The following is a 24,306-nucleotide window of genomic DNA, read 5'->3' on the forward strand; positions in this document are numbered from 1 at the left end:
TACATGGATTGAGGGGAAAATGTGTCTAATTCTTGGTTGCAGAAATCTGTAAATATCCACTAGATCAAGTTTATCAATTGTATTACTCAGATTTTCTATATCTTTTTTGAGTTACTGCCTACTAAAACTTATCAGAAATCAACAGCATGGATATACAGCTATTCTTGCAATAACAGATTCATCATTTCATCCTTATTGTTCTGTCACTTTGGGATTCAAATATTTTGAGGTTATTTTGTTAGATATATGTATGTTAAAATTGCCACATCTTCTTAAAGCATAGAATCTTTTATCATTATAGTGACCTTTTTCATATCTATATGTTTTATCTTAAGGTCAATTTCATTTCACATTAATATCAGCTTTATTTTTGCTACATTTGCTTTTTTATCCTCACTTCAACCTTATAGATAGCATATAGTTAGATTTCATCATACAATCTTTCAAGTTTGTCTTTCACTTGAGTTTAACCCATTTACTTTTATTGATATATTTATATAAGGTTCTGTCATCTTATTCCTGCAATTTGTCACTGCTTTTGTTTTTCATCACTAAAAACAAAAATTGATACCTGCATTCCCCTCACGATAGCAATATAGCATTCTTTTACTTGCTTTATTCTTCTCCTCACTAATGTCCATGCTGTTGATATTATCTAATATAATTTTCCTTCTTTCGGGTGTCTTATTGTATGTATAATATACATACAATAACATGCACATTTTTAAGACTTTTTTTTACATATGCATCAAGGCATAATATGCTGTAGATCAAGACACAGAGCTGGGATGATTGCTTTGTGTCTTTTAAGTTAACACAAGACAAAAGATTATTGTTACTATAAACTCCTGCCACCAGAGGTTGGGTTTACCTGTCATTTGACTTCATGTAAGTGGAATCATCCAGTACATTCTCTGTGTCAGGCTTTTTTTTTTTGCCCAATTTAACGTTCTGACATTTATTCATGATGTTGTGGTTATTGGTATTATTTTTTATTGCTGGGCAGTATTTTGTTCCATAAATATAGTACAATATTTTTAAACTTATTCTTATTGATGGGCATTTAGGTTGTTTCCAGTTTGGGGTTATTATCCTTTCTATTGGGTTGTTTAGGGGCTTTTTGTCTTTGACATTCTTAGATTTTCACAATGAGTGTATAATATATATATTTTTTTCTTCCCTGTCTTCTTCGGTTTTCTGTGGGCTGTTTAAGTACAAACTTTATTGTCTCTTTTTAGTATTAGGAAAGTTATGTCCACATTTCTTCAAGGACTTATTTTCAATTTAATTTTTTTCCATTTTTGAGACTTTTGCCATCCAGATGTGAGCACTTCTACTTTTAGCCTCCACATCTCCTAGTGTTTATATTTTTACTATTTCTGAGTCACTGTTGTTTTCTTCTTTCTCAAAAATTTCCTCAGTCATGTTTTCTGATTAATTCATCCTCAGTTGGATCCATGTTACCACTTATCCTACCCATTGTCGTCTTTCAAACTTTCATATCCATTGTACATATTTTTGTACCTTTTTCATGTTTCCTCATGTAGGTCTTTTATTTTTCTTATCTCTTTCAATGTATTTATTTGGCTAATTTAAACTTCCTGGCTCATCTGTTTTGACATTGCTGCCACTTTGAAAAATTTATTTTCAGCCTGTGATTTTCCTTCTAAAGTGGTCGTAGTTCTCAAATGTCTTGTTATTCAATATTTGGTGAGTGAGCTAATTTTCCCGAAGGAATAGCAGGAAGCTACTCACAGTGAAAGGCCAGGCCTTGGTCTGTAGAGGCCTGGTCGGCTCAAGGGCTGGAGAACGGAGTCTCTGGAGCACCCATCATTCACAGTCATCCCCAAACCAAAAACCACTGCTGGTCAGTGAGAAGCAGCATGAGGAAGGAACACTTCCATGACTGCATGTCCAGGCCTGTGGATCTGAAGTGTCAGGGCATAGGAGGGCCTGATGGGCATCAGAAAGACCAACTCCCTGGCAGCACAGGGGCTCTGTGTTGCAGCTTCAAGTTTGCTTGGAAGCACCCCCGGCCTAGAGATCTGAACAGAGAGGCAGGCACTGCTTCGCTCAAGGCAATGGCTGGTGGAGGCGAGAACAGGCTGTCTTCTGCCCCTGAGCCAAGACACCACCACCTGCTGCACACAGAGGTTCCAACAGCTGCCCTGTGACACCAGGGTTCGCTCACCTCGCTCCCTCTCCAACTGGAAATGAACTGGGGAAGGTGGACCCGCAGTCCTGAGAGCTCAGCACTGTGGTTAATACCAGCCCCCATCTCCTTAACAACTTCAAATCTTTAATTCAGAGTAAATGTCGTATGCATTGGATCTATCAGTTTTCAATTCGTCTCTGCATATTTAAAACTCCCCCATTTGGGTAAAAATGTGCAGGCACTATAGTATTATCCTCACCTTGCAGACGGAACTGTGTATTTTCAGCTGGGGATAGAAAATATACATGAAAAACATAAAGCAAAGCAATCCCAGACTTCATTCCCTATTGCAGTGGTATCAACCAAAAAAGCATTTCCCCCCATTTTAAGTCAAACTATTAAAAGCTTCCTTTCAGCCGTTACCACTGCCCCCTCCTCCCTTTCTGTGCAAAGCCGTGTCACGTTTATTTCAGTCAAAGGTTCTCACAGTGCCTGCCTGCTGCTGCCAAAATGTGGGCACGAAGAAGCAAACTGGAAGGAAGCCAACAGGTTATCTGTTGGTTTGTGCTTTGCACACAGCATGGGCGATGCAAACTGGCTTCTTCTGTTCTTTCCACGCTGCTGGAGCTACAGCTTATGTAACTTTCAGAATTGAAGGTTCCGTTTGCAAAAAGTTGATACCTACATCCTGCCTCCCAAAAAGAATAGCCTAAATAAGATTCCTCATAAGTAATGGGCCTTGACAGTTTAGATCAGAATCTCTGTTCTATGTCAGTGCTGGTTATATTTTCAAATCATATCTAAAATATTGGGGTTTTATTCTTTCTCTATGAAACTAAAAAAAAAAAATTCTACAGATTTTAAAGTGTTTTTAAGCAGTGCTTTTTGCTTTCATTCTTTAAACACCTAACAAAAATCTACTCTCATAAAAGCTTAAAATAATGCCTATTTTGACAAAGTCAACAGAATTTTAGCCTAACTTACATGATGAAATTCAACAGCTTTTACTAATAAAGTATTTTCCATATCCATCCATCCATTCAATTCAAGTAAATCAATATAAACTGAACACTTGCTTTGTAAGGCATTGTCAGAGGCAGGGAGTCTCAAGCTGTCAGAAGTCATGTTTTGAAGCAGATGGTGGGAAAAATGACTTTATGCAAATGAGTGTAATACAAAGGGAAAAGGGCTAAGTGATATAAAAGTTAAAAAAAAAATTCGACTAAAATCGATGCGGAAACTCAAAGAGTAAAGACGTTCTTGCCAGTCGGGGAATCTGCCACAGCTTCACAGGAGAGATGACCTTTGATCTTGGCCTTTGAAAGCAGGCAGAAGTGGAAACGAAAGGTGGGTGGAGGCACGCTGGTGGAGGAAAGTTGAAGAATTAAACCAAGAGGCAGGAAGAGAAAGGGCACGGAGGAGCAAGCCAGAGAACATGAAGAGGATAAAAGGGGAGCTGACAAGGCTGCTGAAAGGGCAACAGACAGCCGGGGGAGGTCTTTCCTTCCCGATGTCCACAGGATAACTTGCTGGAGGAAAAATGCACCAAAGAAGAATGGGCACTTGAGACTGGAGATACTGCACCCAAGGACTGCCTTCCAGTGGGAGGAGGGGGGTGAGGGGGGCTTCCTGGGTGTGGGAACAAAAAACCAAAAAGAACAAGAAAATAAAACTCTTCTCTTACTGAAGCCATTATCATTTTCGGCTTTCTACTCTGCAGAAAGCAACCATGGCTTTTCCTAACAGATAGAAGAGGTAAGCTTTTATAAGAGGTACCATATCCATAAACTGATTCTCTGCAACTCAAGCTTTACAAATATCATCAGAAAATGATTAAAAATAGTTTTCCACTTTATAATCTGTTTCTTTGCAGGGTAAGCCAAGAGAAGAATGTTCACAGAGGATCTGAGGAATTCATGTTTCCAGAATGTGCCTAGAATGCAGGCAATCTGCTACCAGATCACCCAGCACTGCTGCCTACATGAACGAATGGAATGAGACGCAGACGCTCCTCCAAAGGCACAGTCATGGGCAAGCCACAGGGCAAGCCACAGGAAAGTGACATTGTTGGAAATGGAGAAATACATGGAAGAATTTTCCTTGCAGTCTACATTCACATACATAAATTTCTCTTGGATTAAAGAGAAATTTATGGAACATCACCATATGGAACACTTTAAAAGAGCAAATTTCTTTTCTCAGGCAGACTTCCCAAAGGCAGGAGTGAATGAAACACAAAAATGGACGTTGTTGAGAACATCTGAAAAGGGATCATGCTAAGCTCTTTGCATCTCACTACCAAGCCTCAGGACCCAGGTCTTAGCTTGGTCTTCCGTATATTCTGAGCCTCAAGGTCTACCTACTCAGCTCAGCATACCCATTTCAGTTGGAACCAGGTGACTTGTTACTTGAGTTTTAAAAGGAACATCTTGCGATGAATAACTCAGAGGGAGAGGAAGAGGGTGAGATGATTTGGGAGAATGGCATTGAAACATGTATAATATCATGTAAGAATCGAATTGCCAGTCTATGTCCGATGCAGGATACGGCACGCTTGGGGCTGGTATATATATTTTTTTATTATAATGATCAATAAACCATCTCCATCTTCAAAAAAAAAAAGAATAAACTGAAACTAAGTGTCCTAACTCTCCAAAACAATGGTCTTCTGTCGTCCACTTCCCTAACTGCTTGGATCATGAGGTCAACAAGTGGCCAGAGGAAAAATCAGCTCCCAAACTGATGGGTTCTTTAGGCTAAGATTTTCTTTTGGCTGCTATGATTAAAATTTCTTGTGTTTTCCATTTTCACAATTCAAATGGAGAAAGAGCAATATTTCACCAACTGACATTCAATCAAGACAACTCGATGGGCCAAAGAACAAGAAGCATCAAGCCACCCAGGTGTATAAAGTGCCTCTATGCAATGCTTTACAAGACTTAGTTCTCCCTGATGACTTGCTCAGTGTCTGCCATTAGTGACCACAGGACTGTGGACATGAGCCTCCACCAGAAACGGATCATCTTTGGGGAATGTAGTTCTGAGTAAAACTCACTTTCTAGCATATCTGGAAAGGGACAGAAGTATTGCAAGGACACAAAATGTTAATGTTTTAATGAAAGATAGTAGAGATCATAAGAATAATCAATCACTGATAATGTCCACGAGACAATCACGTACGTACAGGGAGGACCAGGCACTCAGTCTTCTCCCTGACTTTGCAAGGCGGGTGTCCGTATCCCCAGGGACAGCATAAGCAGCAGGCTGTCCCCGGTCCCACAGCCGTGCGGGGTGAAGCCAGGCTGGCGCTGAACCACTGCGCCACGCTCTCTCGTTTGCCGAAAGAACCGTGGACACCCCTCACATGACAAGAGCAGCTATTATTCTTATCCATCAATCTGCCAGATATGAGAAACACGAGGGGTCAGGCAGATCTCAGGAGACAGGAGTAGACAGGTGCAGCCACGAAGACTGGCAGTGGAAGATTACTACGGATAATGAGTGCATTCAGCATTCCAAAGGGAAACTGGAGACCTGCAGTTTAAACCCGCAAACTCCACCTTTCATTCCCTTATTTACAGAATACCAAAGAAAAGAACATCCAGTTATTCACTTCTGAAAGCAAATTTTTGGAAGAGTGCGGAAGGGCTTCAACTAGGTCAGCTAATTATTCTACTTGTTTCCTCTGTTTTCAAAACCGGGGGCCACCTTCTCCCCCAGAGGGTTCAAGGTCTAGAACACAGACACCTCAGGATCCGTGTCAGCCTGTTGTGGTTAACACGGCACAGTCTTTGGGCTCATTCTTAGCAGTTACACACACTAACCCCCTCCAACAAAACAGCCAGGAAATGGGAACTCTGGAGACAGGGAGGCGTGAGCTAGTACCCCACGCCCCAACCCTGTTGTGCACCGGACCGCTGCCTAAATGAGGGACGTGTGATTGGAGGGACATCTGGCTCACAGGCAAGAGACCCAAACTCAAGCCCCAACTTCCTCACTAAGTGACTGAGTGATGTTAAGGCATCTGTAAAGCTGAGGGATTAATCAGTGGTTCTCAAGCAGTGATTAGGATCAAGATCACCTGGCCAGTTTGCTAACGGTTCCAGACACAGGCCTAAGACTATGGTTCAGGTGGCCCAGGCATCTACATTTCAAGGCATCCTGGGGGATTCTGATGCTGCTGGGTCCTCAAAGTAGAGCCACAGTGGCTGCTAAAACAGCGGGCCAGTGACCTCAGGGACTGTCTGCTCAACAGCTTCCCCACAGGTTGGCTGGACACCTGCTGAAGAGACAAGGACAGGCGGGCGAGCCACCAAGGCCCTGGAACACCACATGGCCCCGAGGTTCACACCTTGGATGCGTTCTCCTGAAGCCAGGACCTCCCTCCCACTTTCCAGGGTGGCGGCCCTTCTGTAACATCCCTGCGGGGTCACAAATCCCCCCATGGCACTGTACTACCCTGAACTGCTAAGATAATACAATCAATTACAGTTCTCTCAGATTCCAAGGACATGAGGCAAAGCAAACCCTGAGATGTTACTCAATCAACCAATGAACCATAAAGAAGTGATGACTTCCCTGAAGAAACCCAACTTTTGTAGAAAAAATGGAAGTTATCTATAAGATCCAAACACAAAGACAGGGATATCAATGAGGGGGGAAAAAAGCAAGGGAAGTAGAGCACAGTGGTTGGAACCCCCAGGCTAGTCAACAGTTATCCTGGGCACCAACCTCACCTGCACTCTTCATCAGCCACAGACAAGCCACCAAGCCGACTCCATTCACTCACCTCCAACCTAGCAACAATGGCAGTATTTTAGAGGAAGACAGATTAAATAATAAACATTCTGAGAATAGTGCCTGACACACTGAAAGAAGTTCTTTAAATGAAGTTACAAAGAAACCCATTTTATCATCCATCAGTGAGGACTTGAAAGGTAATATCCCCAAAATGACATAAATATAAGAAACCAAGCAAAAGGAAGAAATAATTCCTAAGGTTCCTGCTCTTAGAATTTTTCAGAATACTGCCATGTCCATTGCTTCAAATTAATCTGGGCTGCCTGGAAACTTCTGAACTTCCGAGATCTCCTTCTCAGATCTCTAATCAATAATTTTCAGACACTACAAATTTATCTGCTTCTATCTCAGTATTTAATATATATTTTGTCCCCACACTTCCAGCTTAAACATTACATGGTTTATTTTATTAATGATAGCAACTTGCTAACAGCACTTAGTGAAAAGAAAAGTTCTTTTTTTCTTGTTAATCATAATTTGTTTAGAAAACAGTTTCCTAAATAATGAGTGTGTATGTACATGTGATGGAGAAGGAAATGGCAACCCACTCCAGTATTCTTGCCTGGAGAATTCCCATGAACAGAGGAGCCTGGCAGGCTATATAGTCCATGGGGTCGCAAGAGTCAGACACAACGTAGTGACTAAATCATCATCATCAAATCACGTACATGTGAGGTATGTGTGTGTATATAAACAGAGATGTGTATATACACACATACATCTATGTATTTCTCCTTTTATTTTTCTTTTCTCAGACAAAATTTTATCTTCTTAATTTCAAAAGTGTCGGGAAAACTGCTGAAAGTGATTACATCTGAAGTTCTCTTTTTTTTTTTTCCCCCTGCATGTAGCTTGCAGGATCTTAGTTCCCCAATCAGGGACTGAACCCAGGCCACAGCGGTTAGATGTGCCAAGTCCTAATGGGTGGACCACCAGGGAACTCCTGACCTTAAGTTCTGAGTTTAGAACTACATGCTGTTACGAGTTATGTCCAGAGACCTCAACAGAGTTAGTCCTATTACATTTTTCACATTCTTTTTCTTCATGATGTTCTGAGCTGAGACAGAATTTGAATCCAGGTGTAAATGACCATACATTCCACTTCTTCCCCCCCCCTTTTTTTTTTTACTGCACAGCATTTCAGAAGTTGAAAGGTGAAAATAATAAGATATAACACATTTATAAATCATATGGAAAGGAGTTAATATTACTAAAAATTGCAAAAATAAGCTATTCACCAAACTAAACACATTTACTACAAATATCATTCACTGATGTGTGTTTTGAAAAATAAGGATTAGTATTGACAAGGGCCAAATTTTACATACAATGTTTTTTTTAAAAAACATCAGAACACAATGTCTTCTTTCCATTCCTAAAATTTATATTCATGAGACTGATAAAAGGCTGCAAGCAGAAATTGTTAGTCAATTTTCAGTTATTAAAAATTTTTATTAAATAATTGATAAATAAGATTTTTACAAAACACATTGCATAGAAAAAGGTAAAACTGCTTGTGTTCCCAGGACTCTCTACATCTTTTGTTGCAGAGGCTTAGCATGTCTTCGGGAATGGGTCTACATACAACTTGCTTCAAGGTTGGCTCACCTGTGCAGCGGCCGCCTGCTTCGGGGCAGAGCACCTCAGGGCGTTCATGAAGAGTTAAGCTGCTGCACAAGATTTTCAAGACATTGCAAATAATAGGCACTTAGAGGGGTTTCTTCTGAGTCTGAGAAAGCTGAGACAGAAAGATCAGAGCACAGAAGAGTAAGTTTATTTAACGTCAGCGCTGCACTGAGCAGCAGACACACACACTAACCTATGTGAACAGAACTGTGTATAGCTTCCAGTTCTATTTCAATTCTCGATGTGCTAGCACTGTAAGGATATTTTTAAATTTAATATTTAAAATACATTTTAAATATTAAGACACTATAAAATTAATCTTTAGTTAATGGTTTAGCCAAAGAATATAAACAAAAAATAATATGGACACTTAACGACCTATAAGCCCAAATGAATGTCTTGCTTTTTTCTGTACCATCCCTAACACATAACTCAGTTATTCACTACTGACAGAAACCCATGGTCACAGCTAGGAAAAAAACTCCAAACCCCACAACCGAACCACTTACAAAAAAAAAAAAAATCACACTTTATAAAAACACAAATTAATAACCAATAGACACAGAGTAGTACAGGAAAGACACAGTTCAGTGTCTTAACAGAAAAAAGGTTTCGAGAATAAAGCTTGTTGAAAACTGGTGTCACTTAAAATGAAAAATGCCCTTTGAGAGGAAAACCCTGCCTCATACCATGATCACATCACAGGGCTGAGTGGGTGCACGGATAATGGGATCTATTCTTAGAAGACTGTAATTCAGCTCCCTGACATTGGATCAAAGTTTTCTGTTCAAGGTCAATTTTAATTGGGCCCAATTCTTATCACCCGAGAACACACTGTAGCAGTGGTAGCCATTGGCAGAAACAGATTTGGTACAAGAAAAAAAAATGACCGAGAGAAAGACCACTGACATGTTTTAAGAAACTACTATGTCTCAAACATTCTCACCTATTACAGCATTTTATTACTGAAAAAAAATATTTACAGTGAAAAGCATAGATCAAATACTGGTCCACTTTACAATGCCTTCACAAAGAAGTTTGCTTCCTCACGATACTTTCACAAAAAAGCTCCTCAGACATCAGTGTAAAAATCAGTGTAGGAAACTGCCATTCTGCTGTGAACTGTCCAAATATTTCATTAATGAGGGAATCTGTATAGATTTCAACTATAATCTCTTTAATAATAAAACTTACTTTTCTTTGCTAAGGAATATGCTTCTTCCACTCTTCTTTTTATTGATGGATTTTTCAAAGTTGTTTTTGCCTAGAGATAATACAGAGCCATCCATCAATCACGTTTAGTCCCATGTGCTATAGAATCAGGACGGCACAGCACGAACTCTGCGCTTGTGGACTACAGTATTCAACAAGACACTGCAGAAGAGAAGGAAGCAGCCAGAGAAGCCGGTCCGTCCCGCTGTGCCCCCCACTCCCCTCCCCGTGTAACCAGGTTCTTCCTCTGCTGTCCAGTGCTCTTCCTTTCCTCCCCTTCCCCTCCTCCCCCAATCTCAATTTGCTACTTTCAACTATGCAATCTTAGTTTCAGTGTTTCATTATTCCCTCAAACCTCAGATTTCAGATCAACAATATGGAATATGAGCAGTTGGTCAGTTGCTCACTTATTTACTGAGGGACTCCAAAACGCCCGAGCGTGTGCTGGGCCCTGGAGGTCAGGGGTGCCGGGGACAAGAGTGGCCTCTGTCCCCGTGCGCTGACCCAGCCAGCAGGGAGGGCAGCCCACTGACCAGGGCCAGCCGGCTGCCTAAGCACCACTCGGGGACCCATCTGCTGGTCACCACCTATCCGCCAGGGACACGCAGCTATCTCTCTGAGGAGTGAGACGTCTGCCATCAGGAGAGCTGAGGCCAGAGAACCTGCCTGCCATTCTTGCAGGGCTGGCCCTGTGAGAAGTGAGCTGACTTCAAAGCTCAGCGATGACATGTCTGGGAGAAAGCAAATCCCACAATTGGATAAAAATTCACTGTCTGGCTGGATGTCAAGATGAATTTCTCCTGGACACATCTTTTAGGAAAAACGATTCATAGTAACACTGCAGGAATATGGCAAATCTAGTTCTATTAACAAGGGAGAATTCACCCAAGAGAGACACTTGGGACTGAGGCGCCTCCTATGGAGATGATAATATGAGAGATTCCAACCAGTGGTTTACTAATGGTTTGAATGCACAAAGGCAACACTGTCTTTGACTTTTTTTTCCTTGCTGACACTCCTCTGACATCCCGAGAAGCTTGGCGTTTGCCCCCCAGGGACAATGATTTTAACAACTGACCTTCTGGTAATTGTGAATGAGAGCCCACAGTGCGGCTGCTCCAATCCTCTGGGCGTTTTGATTCTCACTTTCCAGACAAGCAGCAAGCACACTAATCACTTTCTCTAATAATAAACACACACACAAAAAGAAAGGGTCAGGTCCAGACAGTAGCATTCAAATCTCAGACTAGTCAAAGATACCCACTTTTCACCCATCCAATACATAAAAAGTTGGCAAAAACAATCTTTTACATCATGTGATATGTGGGAGGACAACCCTAAAACAAACTATTTTTAGAACAGGCGCAGAACCACAGAAGCCGTGGAGGCTTATCTTTTTCGTCCCCAATTCAACGAAGCCACATTCCTTTAAAGACAACGACAGGGCAGAAATAAGCAATTACACAATGAGTTTACTAATGAACTCTTTGATCATAGCTGACATTTTCACATGCAGGAAAACAGAACTTGCTCTTACGATAAATTATAAAGCAATTATAGGAACATATCAATAGCAAGGGTTGCTATAAAGAAAAAAAATCAAGAAATACCATAGTAGCTAAGCCTTTTAAGAAAGGACTAAACATTTCAAAGGTATTTTTGTGTGTAGGTCTGTGAGGTTATTTAAAGATATAACAACATATAAGATACACCCTCTTTGAGCAAAGCTAGCCAGAATATGGAATCAAGACTTACAGAGTATCTGCAGCAGCCTCCTCCTTTTAAAGTAGAGACATCTAGCCCCAAGGAGACTGTCCAAGTGTTTCAGAGCAATACATGAACCCATTTTATTACTTAACTCTATCAAATTATTTTCCCTCTTAAACGAGTGATTTTTAAGACATAATACATTCTTAGGGTTGAAACACTTGTTATTGGGAACTCTCTCCCTGTGCATGACTGAGGGCAGAGTCTGTGTAGAATATGCTCACTGGTGAATATCCACAGTGCAAGTTTACTGGAGGGGCGCAATAAACTCTAGCTGGATGAAAGATACCATAATGAAAGCAAACAAGAATGCTGTTTAAGTGATCCTATCTAGAATTTTTAAAGAAATTGTAAGAAATTTAAAACGTTCTATAGGAAAAAATAAATAAAAAGCTGCTCCATAAAGTGAACTCTGTGCAGTAAAGGGACAGACAGAGAGGAAGGGAGGTGTGGGCGCTGCAACCTTCCCGCCACCCACCCACTCCTGCTTGACCACCTGCTCTGCGCTCTCTGCTTCTCCTGCACCATAACCTACAGGAGTCAGCCTACATAAATAGCTATCTGGTGAAATTCATCATGTGAGGTCATTTCAGACGATGAAATTCATCATGGGAGGTGATGCGTGGCAGACTCTTAGGGAACAGCATCAAATGGGAGGGTGAGTTCTGTGTTCTCCATCTGAGTACCAGCCAGGGACATTTTCACACTTCGCAGCAAGCCCTCAGAACTTATAACCCATGGTCTATGTAAGCTGATACAACTCCTCTGTCCAGTTACTATCTCTTATATTTTTAAAAGAAAGTATATATACAGGACAATTCATGTAGTGCCCCCTCTGATAATACAAGTAGATCAATTTAAAAAATTTTTTAACTGTGAAATATAACATGCACACACAAAAAGCATATAAAACATTTTTAAGTTTAACCAAGAAGTATGATGTGAACGCTCAAAGAAACATATAGATAATCTCTTATTTATACTTATCTGCTTGGAATTATCTGAGTCTCCTGAATCTGTGGATTAGTGTCTGATGAAAACAGTTCTTGAAATGTTTAGTGATCGCTGCCTCAAACACTTTCTCTCACTTTCCCTTTTCTGTGAGGACTTTAATGCACATGCAATCAGACTGCCCCAGTATGTCCACTCTGTCACTTAGCCTTTTTTTTTTCCTTAACCCTTTATCCTTCTCTGTGCTACATTCTGGAAATTGTTTCCTATCTTTGAATGCTTAAATTTTCTCCTCCACTACACCCAACTTGCTGCCAGACATGTATACTGAATTTTAAATTCTGGCTATTGAAGTTCTCCTGTCCATCAGAACTTCCCACAAGGATGGAAATATTTATATGCCTGCAGTCTAATAACATAGCCAATAGCCACCTGCAGCTAAGTGTGATAAACAAATTGAGTATCTTAATTAATTTGCACTTAAACACTGTAAGGGGCTGCCATTATCGTACTCAACAGTGAAGTTCTGTTTGGTTCTTTTTTCACATCTTTCAATTTTTCAGTTTCTCATTCCCTGCAAATACTTTCAAGCTTGTTGTTTACTTATCTAAACACAGCATCACTAAAGTTGTTTTCAAATCTGTGTTTCACAATTCAGGCAGGTAAGCTAGTATTTTGCCCCTGCTGTTGCTGTTGCTCTTTCATGCTGCCATTTCCCTGACATGCCTGGTCATCTTTAACTGTGAACTGGCTGATGCTTTTGAAAAACTGTTTGTGGAGGTTCCCTGAGGCCTAGGATGAACCTGTCCTCCGCCTGTTAGAGGGCAGTTCAACTGAGGAACAGCTCCCACCAAGGTCATGGGCCACTTGTCTGTGTGTCTCTGGGCTGAAGAGCTGTGAGGGGCGGTCTGTGTGGCGCCTGTTTTTCTTTATCATTGCCTGGATGAGGCTCAGGGCACCAATTTAATTCTGATTCACTTTCTTCCTTTGTGGCTCAGCTGGTAAAGAATCCACCTGCAATGAAGGAGATGTGGGTTCGATCTCTGGGTTAGCAAGATTCCCTGGAAAAGGGAAAAGCTACCCACTCCCATATTCTGGCCTGAAGAATTCCATGGACTGTATAGTCCATGAGGTCAAAAAAAGTCAGACTCGACTGAGCACTTTCACTTTTACCTTTTTCTAAAAGGTTAGTTCTTTGAGATTCCAGCTTAGTATCTGCAGAATGGCCCATAAGACTCGAGAGAGTCTGTCCTCCAGGACCCTTCCCATTTGGCACTCATGGACCAAAGCCTGAGCACACTGGCTGGCCAACGTCCTTGGAGCGGAAGAGACTTCTCTAGACTTCTTACCATCCTGGGCACAGACTGCCGATCAAAATTGGCAGGAAGTTTCCCACTATCTTCAGTTATTTGATTTTTTAAAGGTGAATTTTAATATATTTTACCTGGCACGTTTTTCTTTTGCTCAGAGGAGACCTGGTCCAACATGACCAGAAACAAGACGCCCCCTGGATCTTTTCACACAGCAGTTGAGCCCCACTGCCCACTCCACTCCAGACCACCTAAACCTAAACTGGATGTTGGCTGCTGCTGATCAGAGTCACGTGGCCTTGCCGGGAAGATCTTCCAGCCGCATAACTCGGCCAAGCTCCTTCCTTCCTCTGGATCCCCAGGTGGAAATGGAGGCCGTGCCTGGGACACGTCCATGGAGAAACTGCACAGTCACTGACTCCCAGCCACCTTGGAGGCCCCTCATCTCACATCTGTGGGGCTGGGGAGGCTCCTTCTTCAAGCTCATGGAGGAGAGAGAACACTGCTGATACAAGGAAATGCTTAAAAATAAATCCTGAGTGATCCAGAAATGGAAGATGCAGGCTTCTCTCCTTCAGCTCTTCCTGACCCTCTCAATAATAAAAATGCAAAGAAGAAACGTCTTTGGTCCCCAAAGAAGAAACTTATCCTGAGAAAGGTGATGCTAATAGGCGACCATGGAACGGGGACAGGCACCTCCCAGAGGCTCTCGTGTCCCATGAGGTAGGGTCCTATTGTCACCCTCATTTCAGCAACATGAGGACAGAGGGGGACACAGTGAAGGAGGGCAGAATCCTGGAAACAAAGCCACCGACACTCCCGTCGATCCCTCTCTGGGAAAGGAGATGACAGTTGATTCAGGTAAGTTAAAGGCTGGCTGAGCTTCTAAAATCTTTCCCTGAATTTCTAACAATTCGATAATTATCATCAGAAAAATAGAATCATGACTATACACAATAATGTAATCAGTTTTCCACTTGGGAAATTCCGTGTTTCATAGAAAAACACTTCTAAGAAAAGATTAAGTGGAAGACATGAAAAGAAAAGAGAATTAATACATCTGCAGCACCTACCACATTCCATAGACAGGGCTGGACAGTTTATGTGTTAAAACTGATTTCTACCAAAGTCAGGAAAGGAGGGGTTCTTTTGCAGATGAAGAAACTGGACCCAGAGAAGCAGCACCCGAGGGCCTGGCATCCAGCATCGGATACATGAGGTCTAGAGTCCACCTCTCCTCTATTTTTTTTTCTCATGATAACACGTCCCCTTATAAAACCTGAAATTCACACACTCCTCACAGGAACAGCACATGGCTGCAGAAATAGAGCACTCCATTTCCCCTGTTTCAGAATTTCTGAGTCCTCACTAACCCTCGCCTCCATCTGTCCCGAGGGCTGAGAGTGAGGTCGCTGTGGGGCTCCTGTCACTGTGCGCTTTCGGGTCCTCAACTCCACGCCCTGCTCACTCTCTCCAACTCACGTGCCCCCCGGGAGCCCGCTCGTGACGGGCACGATCATAGCTGCCCAGGTACACACAGCGAAAGAAGCAGAAACCTCCTGACCGTGAGACCTTCTGCTCTAGTGCGGACAGAGGAGGAATGCATGGATGTACACTGAACACACAGCGTATCAGCTGGTGGTGACTCTCCAGAGGAAAATAAAACGGGGAAAGGAGGCAGAGAGAGAGAGGGTGCGGGAGGCACGAGACGGGCGCGGGGAGCACCAATCACGCAGACAGGCCGTCTGGAAAGGCTCCAAGGGTGGGGCCATGCCTGTCCAAAGGCGCAAGAGTCAGGGGACCAGGAGGAGGGATGGGGGGAAGGAGGGGCCCAAACTCTCCCAGGAGCTGCCTCCTGCGCCCAGTGTGGCCCTCGTGCGGTGACCCGCGAACACCGGGTGGGAGTCCCACCCGATCCGTTCCCACAGCCTCTGCCTCCGGCAGAGCCTTGAACATGGCTGGTGCTGAATGACCACCAGGCGGACTGTTTATAAAACTGCTCTGTTTTAACCTGAGCTGAACACTGTGTGGATAAGCACGTGTATCAATGGATTCATGCGGTGCACAAGGAGAAGACTCACCGTTAGCCAAGATCTTGGGCTTGTTGGCAGGACTGAAGCAGATGTTATGGAAAATAAGAAGGGGGATGGAGAGGCTGCTCTTATGCTTGAATCTGCTCATCTCCGTGAGCAGGTCTAGACAGCCGTCCAGCCGCAGAATCACCTGCTGCCCATCTTCTTCGAAGGACATGTTCAGCAGCAGCTTCAGCCAGAGCACGCTCAGGTTACTCAGATGTTTGTTTCCCCCTTTCGGCAACGTCAGAGACAGAAAGTTCTGCAGGAAGTTACTCTGTGGATAAATGGGGAGAAGGTTACTTTACTTTCTCCCTGAGTCTTTTAGAATTACTTTCCCAGTCCCACAGAGATCAATTAACCAGCATTCTGCTCCTGTTTTCCTTTAAATTAAAGAAACTTTAATTTCTCCTTCCTCCCAATACCTTCCCAATACTCCATCGACACTGTTTCCAAGTAGAAGTGTAAAAGTAAAGGAGAACAAAATAGTGCTCAAATTTTAATTCCTACTAATCAATCCCTGACGACAGATAAAGCAACTAGTCAACTCAGTTATTTAGGATTGATCATTCAGTTTGGGGACTGTTTCAGGCATCTTGGGTTTTTCTCTTCCTGTCTGCCTTCTGGCAATTTTGCTACTCATTGAGAGCTATCCTACGGGGAGGAGAAAGAAACAAAATCCCAGTCAGTCTTGGACACCAGTTAATAACTGTGGTATTACTAACGATATTTGAATCTTTATAGCTACAAGTGTTGGTTTTTTTTTTTTTTAATCTGTGGTATATCTTATACCCACTTTACCCAACCGCTTATCATCACTGAAGATTTCATGGCTACATGTCATTCTTGTAAACTTAGAGCAAAGAAAGCTCCAGTACTTAACTGTAAGAGTCATTTCAACCTCCAAATAAAACCCCATCCATAAACCACACCAAACCCTGGACTATGTGAAAGACAGTGACCTACTGCCTAGAATAATCTATATGCAACAGGAAAGAAAGCATAAAGGTATCATCAAGCAGCAGCCTGGGCCAGCATGGGAACCAGTCAAACGAGCATTTTGATCAGGGTACAGAAATAGGAACATTAACTTTCACAACTCTCCAGGATACCCATGTCTCTTCCTGTTTAACAATCTACTCGGGCTTATTTCTTGGGTTCCTCTAAACCTACATCAAGATTTTGGCTTGAATCTATAAAATAAATTTAGCACTTTTATGTAAAAAGACTCTGAGTGCAAGAACAAAACAAGCTACAGGAGCCTTAGCCACCCTACCCAAGCATCAAGGAATCAGTAAAAACTACACCCCGTTCTGTCCTGCAGCCATCACTCACGTCTGCCCCCCTCTCACCCAAATGAGGGCTGGTGAGATTCACCCCTTGCCTTTCCCATTCAGCCAGGTTCTGCCGTGACCTTGGAGACCTGGAGCTGACAATGGTGATAAAATACAGAGCAGAGTCTTAAATCGTAAATAGGCTCTGTGCATTCCCTCTTTCTGCTGGGCCTAAAGACTTGTGAAGAACCCGCCAGCCAATGCAGGAGACACGAGAGATGCAGGTTCCATCCCTGGGTCGGGAAGATCCTCTGGAGTTGGAAATGGCAACCCACGCCAATGTTCTTGCCTGGAGAATCCCATGGACAGAGAGGCCTGGAGGGCTACAGTCCACGGAGTGGCAAAGAGTCAGACACAACTGAGAGACTGAGCATGCACACACACACAAAGACCTTTTCAGACTTCCCACACTGGTTAGGATGCAAAGAAATATGCCCTGGTAGACAGATATTTTAGAATCTTAACTATAACAGCATTCATGACATATTCTGGTAACTAAACAAGAGTTAGGGGAGGTGTAACTGCAAGTGCCTAGGGCTCGCTGTGACAGAGCAGCAGAGGAAAAAAAACCTGACTGGCCTCTACCTGGAGTGGAGCCTGATCGCACTGATATCAGAATATGCTGAGGTTCAGCAGCCAGATCAGAGACCGGGAGTTGAAATACTTTAGAAAGCATTTTGTTTAACCTAAACATTTTTTGAGTGAAGAAACTGAAGCTTTTTAAAGAGAATAAGCACCAGTCAGTCACACGTCAGATCTGAGAGTAGCGCTTATGTTCCACTTGGAAATTCCTACTTCGCTTCCTACCAACATGTTCTCTGTAAAGAAGTGGCAGAAAGCACTGTCCCCTCACCCTCAGGCTGTGCTTTCACACATGTGGAAGGACGGCAACCACAAAAATTCAGTCCAGGATAGTCATACACAGATACACACAGACCAGATATCCAGCCACATGCTAGTAAATAAACAGCTGAGGCTGAAGCAGTAGGTCCTCGATTTGCATGGAGTGAACGTTCCCACCATGGCTGATTTCAAGATACCAAGATGATGTCAGCTGGACTGCAAAATTCTTGAAAATGATCAACAAGACTCATGAACCAATGCTGAGTTAGCACAACATATCACTGAAAAAAGATCTTTCTTAAGTAAGACTCTTTTGAGATTGTACTCAAAGTGCATTTTTTTTTTGCCACGGGGGTTGCAGTGACGATACAACAGAGGAAAAGGGGGCTCAATCCTTTTAAGAGCTGTCAACTTTTTCGATTTATCTTGGCCTTCATGTAAATGAAACAGAAACACTCAAATGCCTGTGAACTATTAAGTAACAATAACCTGTTCATAATCAGATTTTAAGGGATCTTCCAAACTAGGGATTCTGTTTATATATCACTAAATACAGTCTAACTGAACATGTGTAGTAGATTTTGTTTAAACCAGTCAGCCTCCTTTAAAGTGCCCTAAGTTAAAATGAGTGATAAGAATTCAAGTTTTGACACAGGAGTCCCAGAGAACTGAAAAATCACCTGTGTCATAAAGAAGTTAGGTCTAACTTGGGGAAAAAGGGCTGCAATTTCAAAAATCATTTGACAATGTCAATTGACCTGAAATTGTTACTTCTCAGTTTGGTCTGTTTAAAGACCAATATATTACTTTTGGGCTTCCCTTGTGGCTCAGACAGTAACGAATCCACCTGAAATGCGGGAGACCCGGATCCGACCCCTGGGTTGGGAAGATCCCTTGGAGGAGGGCATGGCAACCCACTCCAGTATTCCTGCCTGGAGAACCCCCATTGACAGAGGACCCTGGTGGGCTACAATCCAAGGGATCACAGACAGTCAGACACGACAGAGCGACTAAGCATAGCACATACTACTCTTATGATCTCAGAGAGATGTAAGACAGCTGTCTTTCTAAAACTATCATTTTTGAGAGAGAGAAATACAATCCAAAAGCTAAGATAAATTAAAAGGAAACGATACGGTCATATTCTAGTTTCCATCACTTTTCATGTGTCAATAGGCTGTAAACAAAGTGAACCCTTCTAATCTCTTTACAATCCTTTAAAATAAAATGCTTGAAATCATAATAAGTTTCCCTAAAAACCGAATTCTAGACTTTTCACAGATGTCCTGGGTTGGAAAAGTATTTTACGAAGTCTCTTTTTTATGATACAAAGGCGAGTATAATACTCACTTTCTGAATTACCCCTTTACAGTCGTGAGACAAGGCCAGGTTCGAAAGAATCATGAACACTGTCTGCTGAATAGCCGTGTCCTCTGGAGGCACCTGGGAAGCCATCTTCAGGATACACAGCATCAGGGAGCTGCCGGGGGCCCCTCGGTGTGCAGCCTGAACAGGATGCTGTCCATAACTTGACCAACAGAGGGAACTGCAACCTTCAAAAACAAGCAGCCGTCACAAGGTGGCTCAGCTTCACGCTTTGGTTCAACCACCTGAGTGGTGAGCTCGTCCGTCTGTGGAAGGAATCGGTCATTAACCCGTCAACTGCAAGCACCCCGAAGGCTGGTGCCGGTGACCTAATGGACTGAGGGGCTGGCGATCTCATTAAAGCACTGAAAGCACTATGGCTCCTGTCTCCATTTTACAGAAGGGAAAAATTGAGGAACACGATAAACCGGGGCCACGGGGGAGGACAAATGCCACCAGGACAGGTGGCTGCAGAGTGGAGGCCAAGGTCAGACTCTGAGGAGTAAGCCACCCTCAGCAAAGCAGTGATGAGATGGGCTGTGTACAGTCCCCAGTTCTGGTCCCTTCTGTCTTTTGATATTTGGAAAAGCCAACTGCTGAGATGCTGAATTAGCTAGAAAAAGCAGGCGAACCCCAGACTTGCTGGCTTAAACCTCAACTCTGTGCTCCTGAGTTTACATGGTAAATGCATACTGCCTGCAGGCCCCCACTTTCTTTTGCTCAGAGAGTGTTTTTCAGTTTCTCCTCCCTTCTCAAGTCGTCGCCCGCCTGCCTTTCTCACTCTCAGCTGTCGGCCACTAACAACAGGGCCTATAGGAGGCGCTCAATAAAACGCCTGACAGAGGCATGAGAGAAAGAGGCACCCCAGGGACATCAACTGTCACCAAGCCACCCGACCCCAGGACCACCTGTCATCACACCAGCCACCTGTTCTAGAATCTATAAAAGCTTAACCTTTATGTAGTTTTTAAGGTCCTCCATCACACTTTTCCCTCTCCCAATTCTCCTATTAAATCCAGTGTTCTCCTGCGGTATCATCAGGACAGTTTCTCCCTCTATGCCCTGAGCTGTCTGATGATTCTTCTATCTCATCAAACCATTCACTCTTAAAAATCCCTACAGGAAAGCATACCTCTAACCAACACACCCTCAAAATAAGTGGAAGAAACACTTCAAAATGTATATTCATTTTTGCACTTTAACAACACTAGTACTTTAGTACATTACTGAAAGGCAGCATCGGGCTCAGTTTACCATTTGGGAAATTTGCGGTGTAGACACAAAGCAGCTGCAGCGCAACCTGCATCAGTGAGTCATCCATCAAGAGCCAAGGCCAGAGAGCGTGCAGGACGGGGACCAGGTGAGCATCCAGAGCCGCCTCCTGTGGCGGGAAAAGAGGCAAGGCGGCATTAGTCTGAATAATGAAAATATAAACGAAAATCACAGCCAAAACATCTTCACCAACACAGGAGACAAAAACAGAATTCATTTTGTTCTGACTGGAGAACAGAATCCTGTGGACAGGTTCAGCACCCTGCAACCAGGAACACCCTGACCATTAGCCCCACAGTCTCAGGAACTCCCTTCTAACACTGGGTGACCAGGATATGCAACTTAGGTAAGAAATGTAGAAAAACAGCTTCTGAACAATTAAGCAAGACAGTGATATCTTATAGCACTGAATGAGCCCTTGCAAATGCTGTGATACAGTTAAGAAAAGGGATTCTCTGGTTAAGGAAACATGCTGATCAACTCTGAGTCCTCCCGGCCTGCTCTTCTCCTGTGTGCATATACCTAATGTGTGTGGCCAGACAGATCAGAAGATCACTGCTTTTAAATGAGTTGAATATGGCAAAATCCAGTCAAAATATTATGCTATCTCAATAATTCTTAAGGAACTCAGTTTTCATTATGAAGATCACTCGAACAGTATTATGGATAAATATAACTATTGTCTGCAAATGCAGCAATTTCTTCATGAACAGACTGACTAGGCAGTTTGTAGACCCACACATGCACACACATGTGGGCGTTTGTTCAATGCCCTCACAACTTCACAAAGAGAGAGGCGAGTTGTTCCCAATGCTGTTCCCCATGCTCCCCACTCTCCACGAGTCTGGAGGGCAGCCCCACGACCACAGAGGACGACCACGTTTGCCAGGCAGGGATGAGCTCCCCCTTGACTCCACACGGCTCATCTGGGTCTCCTCCCATCCCTCCTTCCTGCCTGGCAGGAAGGACCCGGAGTCCCTCTTCTGGCAGCACTGATCTGTCCATCTGTGTCCTGGACAGAGCCCACTGCCTCCTCAGGGCTCTGAGTCCATCTAGGAGGTCGTTTCTTCCTCTCTTTAATAACTAGTCCTCGATTTGCTCACTTCTGTCTATACTTAAGCACTACCTGTTAGAAGAAGTCAACATATAGGCTAGCTTCCTTTACAACTACATATTCTCAATTATAAATGATGCTTTTCATAAGCGAGCTTCTTGCTGTCATTTCCCAACCGTTATTTAATCTCCAATTTCTTTTCTGAACTGATGATGCTGGTAAAATTGTTCCCACTTTTGTAGCTGTGAAACCCTCAGGCACTGTGGCATCTATTAAAGGCTCTTTTTTCTTCATTTCCATGCAGTCCTTCTATCCTTTATTACCTCCAAACTCTCCAGCATTCCCTACAGTCTCATTTTTAAATAGTTGAATTTTCCAAAGATATGACCTAGGCTTTCACTATGTACTCTACTGGGAAATTTCAACAACAGTCACGGCTACAAACACCTCTATCCAGCGCTAACTCCTAAGACCCCTCAGTCTGTGCTGCTCCTCAGAGCCCCAGGCCCACGTGATCCACTGACTGCTGGCCGTTCTCCACCCCGATGTCCCACAGATGGGCAGGCCCCACGTGAGCATCACTCGTGGCTACATTCTGCTCTGTGACTCATGCCTATGTTACACTTGAGCCTGGAAGTTGTTCCATATCTCTTCATCCCTCGGATCCTCAAGTCTGCCCCTCCCTCCCCGTTCTCCTTGTCACCTCCTGCCTGACCAGCACCGTCTCCCACCTCTAACCCTCAGTCCATCGACCTCACCAGCCCTGGGCTTGTCCCATTGTGAAAGCTCCTCATTGTCACACGTTTATGGACATCAGGGTGGCATGGGCGTGGAGGACTTGCTGAGTCACCACAGGAGTGACCAACACTTAGTATACTGGGAGTGTGTGACACCCCTCAGGTAAGTTGGAACAGGAAAATAAATTTAAGGCTCTCTGTCCCACAGAACTATGTTTATCCTCAAGAGTCATCTGAATATTCTTCTTTGGATTTATTTGTTATTAAGCAACTTGGAAATGCACACATGCTTTGACCTGTTGAGAGATTACACTTTCATAGCTGGCTAACATGTTACAAATGTGAGCACTACATTTACACCCAGTGCCCAGGCCAGCATCTCGTGAATCTACAGGCAGATGCTACCTGGGAAGTGTGCCAGAGTGCTGCCTGAGTGAGGTGTCATGGATGAACACTAACTGCATCCAGTTGCAAGGACACCAGCAAATTGAATAAGTGACATTACTAATGAAACATATCAATACTTAATTCCCATGAAATTGTTTTGAAATGTAAATTGTTAGGCATGTGTATTGAGTAAATTATTTTACATGGTTTAAGGAATATGTGCTCCAAATGTTCATTTTCTAAGATATAGTATACTTTTTCCAGTTTTATCACAAGTGAAATAACAAAAGAGGTAATACTGTATAGCACATGTAACTCTGCTCAATGTGATATGGAAGCCTGGATGGGAGGGAAGTTTGGGGGAGAATTGAGTACATGTACACGTATGGCTGAGTCCCTTCACTGTTCATCTGAAATTATCACAACATTGTTAATCAGCTATGCCCAAATACAAAATAAAAAGTTTAAAAAGAGGTAGGAAAATTTTTTTAAAAAAGAAAGCTTCCTTAAGTTATCTTTGACTTACTAATTTTCCACAGTGATTCTGTGTGGAGGTTAGTGCTTCAGAAGTGTCCCATCACTGACAAAGCAAATCAAAGTGTTCCAGACACTGTGTTCTGTGTAAGAGCCCCGATGGCTCTCTGAAATGACAGCACCAACGCTCACAGACAGAGCAAAACATCTCAAGGGTCCCGACAGAGGGGCTGCACCAGGGGCCCCACGAGCGGCAGAGCTGGAACTGAAGAATCTGCCTGACATCAACACAGCAACACTATCTCTCCTCTGAAGCAGGAGACATCCTCATCTTCTTTCCTGTGCATGCGGACCCCCCCCCCCCCCCCCCCCCCCCCCCCGCCGTGGAGAAATGTCTGACAACTGCGTAGGCAGAAAAAAATCCTGCCTAGAAGACATACACAGCCATTCACGCCATCTTAGTTAAAATTAAATTTAAAAAAAAAAAATGAAATGGCTAACAGTAGGAAAAAAGAGACTCAAGTTTGCTTTAGCTGCCTGAAATCAAAGTTTCAGGGATAAAGTTAAAATGCTGACATGAACAAGAAATGTCATCCGGGCTGACAAACAACGGTAAGATTAGGTATGTTATTTTCTGATATCAACGCTGAGCTTATGAACCAATCAACCGTGCATCTAAGGAAACTTCAAAGAGCTTTCCAGTTTCCCTAATTATCTCATATGAAATTTAAACTGTTTCATAACAGTGCTGCTTTCAAAACTGAGAAAGGAGCTCTACTTACTTTACATTCTTCATTCTGATAAAGACAGTTTCTTAGGAGCTGCATGGCAATGCTTAATTCTTTAATAAAACCATCCTCCTGTTTAAACAAAAAGCAGTTGAAAGATGTGAACAACAATGGCATATTCCATTTTTGCATACAATAGTTCCTTCTCCCTTGGGTCAC

General features: G+C 43.0%; 1 protein-coding gene across 2 annotated transcripts in view; it reads right to left on the minus strand.

The window, feature by feature from the left end:
* Positions 1-7,706: 7,706 nt before the first annotated feature.
* The window catches only part of RTTN (rotatin), a 109,681-nt gene continuing 93,081 nt past the window's right edge, over positions 7,707-24,306 (minus strand). Inside the window, exons 43-49 of one of the 2 annotated variants that reach the window (XM_040264347.1) lie at positions 24,142-24,219; positions 20,690-20,816; positions 19,421-19,623; positions 15,903-16,170; positions 10,872-10,975; positions 9,776-9,845; positions 7,707-8,693 (exon numbers count right to left, since the gene is read on the minus strand). In XM_040264347.1, coding sequence (XP_040120281.1) covers positions 8,608-8,693; positions 9,776-9,845; positions 10,872-10,975; positions 15,903-16,170; positions 19,421-19,623; positions 20,690-20,816; positions 24,142-24,219 — 936 coding nt within the window. In that variant the 3' untranslated portion in view covers positions 7,707-8,607. The remainder of the gene's footprint in view (positions 8,694-9,775; positions 9,846-10,871; positions 10,976-15,902; positions 16,171-19,420; positions 19,624-20,689; positions 20,817-24,141; positions 24,220-24,306) is intronic. The other variant, XM_040264348.1, reaches the window with a different exon arrangement.

This window comes from Oryx dammah, unplaced genomic scaffold, assembly GCF_014754425.2.
Source record: "Oryx dammah isolate SB20612 unplaced genomic scaffold, SCBI_Odam_1.1 HiC_scaffold_22, whole genome shotgun sequence".
Lineage (NCBI taxonomy): Eukaryota > Metazoa > Chordata > Mammalia > Artiodactyla > Bovidae > Oryx > Oryx dammah.